This window comes from Excalfactoria chinensis, chromosome 1 (assembly GCF_039878825.1).
Source record: "Excalfactoria chinensis isolate bCotChi1 chromosome 1, bCotChi1.hap2, whole genome shotgun sequence".
Taxonomy (NCBI): domain Eukaryota; kingdom Metazoa; phylum Chordata; class Aves; order Galliformes; family Phasianidae; genus Excalfactoria; species Excalfactoria chinensis.
The window spans coordinates 27,092,211-27,100,119 of NC_092825.1; the positions used below are offsets into that span (position 1 = coordinate 27,092,211).

The 7,909-nt window shown below is 40.3% G+C and overlaps 1 protein-coding gene across 26 annotated transcripts in view; it reads left to right on the forward strand.

Moving 5' to 3' along the window:
- NRCAM (neuronal cell adhesion molecule) overlaps window positions 1–2,491 on the forward strand; it is a 142,024-nt gene extending 139,533 nt beyond the window's left edge. For all 26 annotated transcript variants that reach the window (XM_072330992.1, XM_072330935.1, XM_072330883.1 and 23 more), the window contains one exon: window positions 36–2,491. In XM_072330992.1, coding sequence (XP_072187093.1) covers window positions 36–273 — 238 coding nt within the window. In that variant the 3' untranslated portion in view covers window positions 274–2,491. The remainder of the gene's footprint in view (window positions 1–35) is intronic.
- The last annotated feature ends 5,418 nt before the right edge of the window (window positions 2,492–7,909 follow it).

Genomic DNA, 7,909 nt, shown 5'->3' on the forward strand with positions numbered 1-7,909 from the left:
CTTAATTCCTTTCATTTGTTTGTTTGTGTCTCCAGTGATGCAGAGGATCATAAACCTCTAAAAAAAGGAAGTCGGACACCGTCAGACAGAACTGTGAAAAAAGAAGACAGTGATGATAGTTTAGTTGACTATGGAGAAGGTGTAAATGGCCAGTTCAATGAGGATGGCTCCTTTATTGGACAATACAGCGGTAAAAAAGAGAAAGAACCTGCAGAAGGAAATGAAAGTTCTGAGGCTCCTTCTCCTGTAAATGCCATGAATTCATTTGTGTAATCAAAGAACTCGATTCCCTTGTGTTTTCTGTTTGTTTGCACTTGTACATCCTCCTTCTTGTACGATGAACACGCAGGTAACAAAGCTCCTCACCTCAAAGTGTTTATGCTATGAGAACGTGCCGGTCCGTACAATTAAATGGTATAATGACACACCAAGTGGGATGGTAATATGAATCAAGGTACAAAATTCAAACTTTGTTTGGAACTCGGATTTTCTTACTTTTCTAAAAAAGGAACTGACACAGGAAAAAAAATAGCATTGACTTACAATTTTGTTTCCTGTTGAAAATAGGGTATAATGCATGAAAAAAAGATACTACACAATTCACAGTCTCATGATCACTATAAAAACATGGTTGGACAGTTTGTTATGCGGTCCTCAGCCAAATCCCTGGGTATGAATTCCATTTTCATTGTTAGAGTGTTATAGTAGTATTATATAGAACTTCAATGTCTTTGTGGACATTGTTGTGAAATTGGTGACTTAATGTCTAGCTTTCATATGTCTTTTTGCAAGACGGTTAGGAACAGTATGTACAGTATATAATTGCTAAATGATTTTAGTATGACACTTGCATTTGCTGATGCTTAATGAGACCCTATTATCTGCTCTTTGCTTCTATTACTTTATAGCCTTTTTAATCTACCAAGTATTACAGCAGTACGGTGTTCTATTTTTTACATCAAAACGCGTTGGATTGATTTTAGGGTATAAAAGATACGCATTGCAATGCATTTTGGAATTTGTACAGTCACTGAAAGAAAAACTTTAAAATAAGAGAAAATATTCCAGAAAATACAGGGCAAAATACATTCAGTGCCTTTATACAATATGCATTCCATAATGCACTGTACTATGAAATCAGTTGGTGCAGTAAACTGTGATTAGCGGACTACTATCATTGCCATAAAGTAAAAACTGTAAAACTAAACAGTGTTATGAAACTGTTGTGCTGAAAAGTGGGACGTTTCAAATGTTTTAGGTTACACAAATGAGAATATGAGTGGTTTTTTGTGTTTTTTTTTCCCTTATAAAAAAAAAACAAACAACCGCTTTCTAGCCAGTTACAGCACAACAGGTTTTCATGGCCTTAGAAGATTTATTTAAAGTAAGTAATCAAGCAACCAGAAGTAAATTACTTCCTTACACAGCAAGCTATCAGCTCTTGTAAAACAAGGAGTTAAAAACCAAGGCAGCCAACTACACCAGCAAGAGTGCATTTCCCTCTGTGTCACGGCCCAACCAGTGCGGCAGCTTTGGAATTATCTTCACCCCGAAGCAGTGTGGGGGTTACAGCTCACAGCTGCACAATTCAGTCTGACAAGTGCTCCTATGGTTTAGTGGTAAAGGTTTACCATTGTCAGTTACAAAATTATTTTCTCGCATACGATATCAATCAAGTGTTTACCTCCAAATATAAATTTTATAACAACCTATGGTTGAAGGAATGCTCAGTTTCATTTGCCAATAAATTGGTTTTTCATAACTTGCATCAAGTTTAATTTTAAGTAAGCTTTTTATATGTAGATATTTTGTTGAATTTGTAAATACACTTAAAATGTAGGTGCTATATGCTTCTAGGTGTTACAAACAAATAAAACAAGAACGCTTATGTTGTACTGTGTAAGAAGTACTATAGCCAATGGTGTGCATGGTATTTTAAGGCATCTACTTCAATATTATTTTGGTTGGGTTTTTTGTTGGTTTTTTTTTTGTTGGTTTTTTTTTTTGTTTGTTTGTTTGTTTGTTTTGGTTTTTTGTTGTTTTTTTTTTTTTTGGCTGTGACAACAAAATAGTGAACTGTTCTGCTTTCTTACTGCAGATTCCTAACTGAACCATTCAGAGCTTTCGCCGGTGCATTACCTCAGATCATAGCACACCTCACAGCATCCATGTATATACTGTAGGTAAAGTACAGCTGAAGTACTCACAAGTGTATCTGTCATAAGCTTCTTTCGCACCTTTGAGCTTTCTCTTGATCCAGTTTTCTTAACAGGAACCGAAACAAGAAGTGAATTACACAAACACTGACTACAAAGCACAAAGAGAACATTTCGTAAGATTTGCCGGTGGTTTTGGTAAAAAAAAAGAGAATATAATTTTATTTAATTGTAGATGCTGAATGATCTGTGCATGTGGGGGTAAACATACAGGCTTACTTCTGTAATAGTGCAACAGATTTTGTATTAAAAATAAATGTGGTTTTAAAATTTCACTGTCGGTTCTGTTTACACTAGCAGTAAAAATCACATCTGATTTACCATCTAATTAAGAATTTGAAGTAGGGAAGAGCATAAAGCAACTCTCTCAGAAGCTGTTGCCATGGTGTTACAGGACTGCATATACTGCCGCCAAATCATTTATGAGATCTTGCAGGTCTGTACATGCAACCATTTGAAAAGAAAGGTGAATTTTATCTGATCATTTGCCATTGAAATCTGCTGCAGCTTATATTTTACTTCCATCGATGCTTTATTTAGTCGCATTTCTGAGAAGAAAAAATAATGAAACGAACAGTCATGTCCATACTTGTAAGTGTGAATGAGAGGAAATGTTCATTGCAAATTAAGAGCCTTCAAATAGGATCCTAAAGCCTAAATACAAAATTTGGAGCATTTTTAAACAGGGTATTTAGTAGTACATGAACTGAGAGGATTTGAAACAGCACCTCTTACAGTATACAAAATCCATTGCAATGCTCTTTGCATACCTTGCCTATTCCGTGTATGAGTGGAAACAGGCTGGGCAGGAGGGCAGTTTCTCTGCTGAGAGGAACGCAGGGGAGCCATGGATTCCAAGAGGCAAAGATGCTTCAGGAAGTACATCAGAAGGTTGATATTTGCCCATGGTGATCCAAAAAGGGATTCAATCCCTGAATCAGAAGCCGTTCTGTCCACTTCCTGAGCCATCTTTGTAACTGGAACCCCCTGGCTATTCTGATGTCTGTCATCTGCGTAGCTGCCATTTTGTCACCTTCAAATGTCAGGCTGCCTGTTTTTCTGCTCAGGTATGTGTTGATTTTTCCAGCAATGTGCATTGACTGGGAAATATGAAGTACAGATGTTTCTATTTAGAAAAAAAGAGTAATTCCTGGGAAGAGGGTTCTGGGCTCACTAGGCTTTGTTGAGACAGAAGATTTTACATGACAGTCATTTCTGGAGACACACGTATGTTCTTCCATGCATGCTTCCCAAAGTGTGCTGAAACATGAAGTGGCTGCATCTTCCTTTTGGTGATTTTCATTTGCTTTTGATTTTATTCTCACTGAAGTGATTGTATAGATCCAGAGGGAATTAAAGAGGATATGCCAACAGTAATTTTTCTTGTAATCTTCTATTTTCATATGGTTCCTAGGAAAATACCTGAGTGTTTCCCTGTCAAAACATAAGCCACTGCTGTAAACAGAATTTATTCTGTCTTTCTATTACATTTTAGATACAAGTGAAGAGGAGGTAAAATGCTTGGTCTACAGTCTGCCATGTTGTACAAATCAGTGTGCCAGGGCTTCAAAGCTGAGTCTTTGAACAGTGGGGTGTAAGGCAGACTGAATCTGTTGTCCGATTTCTTGGAAACTGCTTGGCCTCATGCTCTACTAAGGAATTAACTGTGTTTATCTCTGACAGTAAACTGCATTTGATCTGTATCTTCCTATTTCCTAATCTGAAGGTCTCTAAAAAGGGATGTTTTAATCTTCAACTCCCACAGCTCATCTGACAGGCAATAGCAGCCCACTCTGCGCAGCTCTGAAGGGCTTCGAGTCCTCGCGAGACTGAGGAGACAAATCAAGTTTTCTACACTGCAGAATTCAGAATATATTTGAGTTAGATGGGCTGCACCCACAGAGTCCTTGTGGGCATGGCAGCATGAATGGATTTTTGTTGTTGTATTTCATATTTATCCACTGATTATTTCACAAGACTTAGAAGAACTTATTCATCGTGGATCCTTTGGCTGAATTTAATTGAAAATTGCCAATAACTGCAGGTTTTGATGGAGGAAGTAGATGGACAAACACACACACACATAAGGCAACTGCTTTCTTTCCTTAATTTCTGAATGAAGCTGCAAAGTTGCCTGGGAAGAAAGTGCTTATTGTAAACCTAGGGCAAGGCCAACTGAAGACAATTTTTCCCGTTAGCTTGGGAATTCAGTCAGTATTGATCAAATAGATTGAGAGGAGGGGGATATCCCAAGCTCTTTAGATAAGGAGAATAAGAAGAATTCTCCATGATGAGGTCATCAGATGCGGGATGCCAGAATCAGTGTTTTTGAAGAGCTTCCTCAGAAAAAAATATAGGGGAAAGGGGGAGTTAATTGAAACAACTTGTGGCCAAGTCAGAGAACAGAGTGAATGGAAATGACATGGACACGGACTGGAATATTTTGACTTACAGTAAGGAGAGCACAGAGCCCTTTGCTCAGCCATCTGGCAGTTTCTTGGCGCAAACATCACAAAGGGAACCACTGAAAAAACTGATTTTCTTTCTGAGGTTATTTTCCCTTCCTGGCCTTTCTTCAACATTGAACTTGTGCTTTAATTTTGTATTTTTCTATTTACTGACATATATGTTTTTTGCTTTAGTAAGAAAACAGATTTGTCTGTTGTATCAAAATTAGTCCGTGACTGTAAACTTTTGAGAAAGGGAGGGGTTTGATTTTCTTCTATAACAAGTGGATTTTTTCAATGTGATGGCCTGATTTTTAAGCTTTAGAAATAACAATTGGCCACTAGGGGGAAATCACAGTTTCTGGTTAGCAGAAGCCCGTGGAAAGCAGCTATCTGAAACAATGCATCTAAGTTCACATCGCATATGAGAGCAAATAGAGATACACAAATATTATCCCCACAACAAAAAACATAACCACCAACCCAGAACTGCATAGGAATTCTATTCAGAATATTTATTTGTTACTTAAAAGAAGTAAAACCACTGCCCACACTTTTTGTGGCCTAAAAGCAAACATTTTTAAATAGACTCTAAAGCTGTACCCCCAGCCTTAGCTTTCTCCCCTCTCAGGGTGCTACTGGGTTGCAGAGGGAGCAAGGGCTCTGGCTTTCCAGCCCACGTAAACCCTTGCAGGGAGAAACCATGAGACCATAAAACTGAAGAGCTTAATGGAAGATCATGTGTTGCTGTACTGCCACATTCACAATAAGCTGTACGGGATATTAAGGGCAGGATCTTACTCATTTAATTTCCTGTGACTATGAAAACTATATGTGCTCTTGTGAGCTGGATGTCTCAGAACCAACAAAATTAACCAGGAATGGGCCACATCCAGAATCTTTCTTATACTGAGAGTGCAGTTTGCACGCCCAAACTGCAGTTGTGCTTGATGATCTTTGTAGGTACATTCCAACTGAACTGTTCTATTCCATTCTATTATGTGAAAGGTCTCTGGTGCACAGTAGTTCTCTAATGTTGTCTGTGAATCATTTGACAGAGTGCTGTTGGCCAGAGGAGACCCAAAACAGGGATTATTTTAACAACATCATAGACCACTGAGTTGTTAAGGTTGGAAATATTTCCAGATGTTGTTTATTCTGCTGGTACAAACAGCCAGAGAACAACACCATTTGGTCTCCCAGATACAAATTGAAGCTGGGTAAATGAAGGCTGTAACTGCCACCTATTTTCTCTCCCTGTTTCCCCACTACAGGATCACATAACTCCAGCACAGAAAAACCCTGAGCTGCAGTCAGAACCACACTCGCTGAGACAAGGCAGACTATCACACGTAATAGGGCTGAGCTCAAAATGTCACAGAACCTTCCTGGTGCACATAGAAGGCTTTTATGTTTCTGTACAGTGCTGCTCCCAGAAAGCATCTGTGAGGATGAGGAAAGCAAGAACTCTGTACGTGCAATGCAGTGAGGGTATGGGAAGAGGAAGTACAGAAATCGGTTCCTCTTGTTGTTCAACCTGTAGTATATCTGCAGATATGTTTGGTGCTGCGTAATATTAGTGATGTTATTCTAATTTGTTCATTTGTTATCATGATCATAAATTAATTACAGGGACATTTTGGGTAGAATTGCTGTTTGTAGAGTAAGTCAGTGTGGCTGGGAAGTTCATTCTGAAATTCAGCATCCGGCCCAGTCTCAGAGGCAAACAAAAATGGCAACTTTTGAAGGTGGAAGCAGAATCAGAATCAACCAGAAACACCTTGCTGTTTTACCAGCTCCCAGCTCAGTGTATCTGCGTACCAGTGCTTGGCAGCTGTATAAAATAATTAAGGTATTTGTTTGTTTGTAATGTCAATTTGGCTTGTAGCCAATTAGCTCAGATTTTAACAGTCACCTGAAAGGGCAGACTGCTATTCTTAGCTGCATTTGTGAAAGCAAAAGAGATACATCCCCACAACAAGGCCAGGCTGCATAGTCTGTAGGCCAGTAGCCCATCATCACCCAAAGTAGGGTGCTTCATCTTGTTTAAATCTGTCAAGATTGCCCTTAATCTCCATGTCAAAGAGGAAAGGCTTAAGGTCTTGTTGCATGTGGGTGAGATAAACTCATCAGGCAGCAGATCACACTCAGCTGGGCCTGTCTTGCAGGGGTGGAGGAGCTCAGTGTTAGGCTGTCGGTTTCTGACAGCTGTGCATGCTGGCCCTCTTTGAGTGTCCTCAAGACAATCACCACTATGAACCGTATCAATCGAGGCAACATGGGCAACCTCAGAGCCATTACCACTGTCTGAATTGGAAGAGATCCTGAAGATCACCTAGTTCCAACTCCCTGCCACCGGCAGGAAACACTGTCTACAAAATCATGCTGCTCAAAGCCATATCCAGCGTAGCCTTGAACTTCCAGAGATGGGGCACCCACAGCTGCTCTGGGCAGCCTGTGCCACTGCCTCATCTCCTTCATAGGAAAGAATTACTTTCTAATGCCTGATATAAATCTCCCCTCTTCTAGCTTAAAGCCATTTCCCCTTGTCTTATCACTATTCTCCCTAATAAAGCGTCCTTCCCTGTCTTTCCTGTAGACCTGTAAATGCTGCAATGAGGTCTCCCCACAGCCTTCTCTTCCCGAGGCTGAACAAGCCCAGCTTTCTCACCCTGTCTTTGTGGCTCTCCTCTGGATTTGCTCCAGCAGCTCTGCATCCTTCTTGTGCAGGTGTGGGGGCCCCAGAGCTGGATGCAGTGCTCCAGATAGGGCCTCACAGGGACAGAACAAAGGGGGGGAGACACTTTCCTCACCCTGCAGCCCCAGATACAGTTGGTTTTCTCAGCTGAAAGTTCACCTTGCCATCTGATGTTAGTTTTTCATCCACCATCATTATCATATCATTCTCAACAGGGCTGCTCTCCATATACTTACTGCCCAGCCTGCATTCATGTTTGGGATTGTCCCTACCCAAACAATTGCATGTTTTTGGCATTACAGTATCAGAAGTCCCATTTGTCCAAAAATGGATGAAGAATTCAGGACTGGATCCACACTGTCAGGCAGCATCATCTTTACAGGGCCTGTGCCTGCAGGAGCCATCTCAGCACGCCAGGGTCTCCCATATTAGGAAACTGAGCGATGTCCCTTACACTGAGTACTGCCACATCTGTGTCACAGCAACACGAGGCAGAGTGACCTTCATTCAGAACATGGACAGTTTTGCAGCAGGACACCTGTTGGATG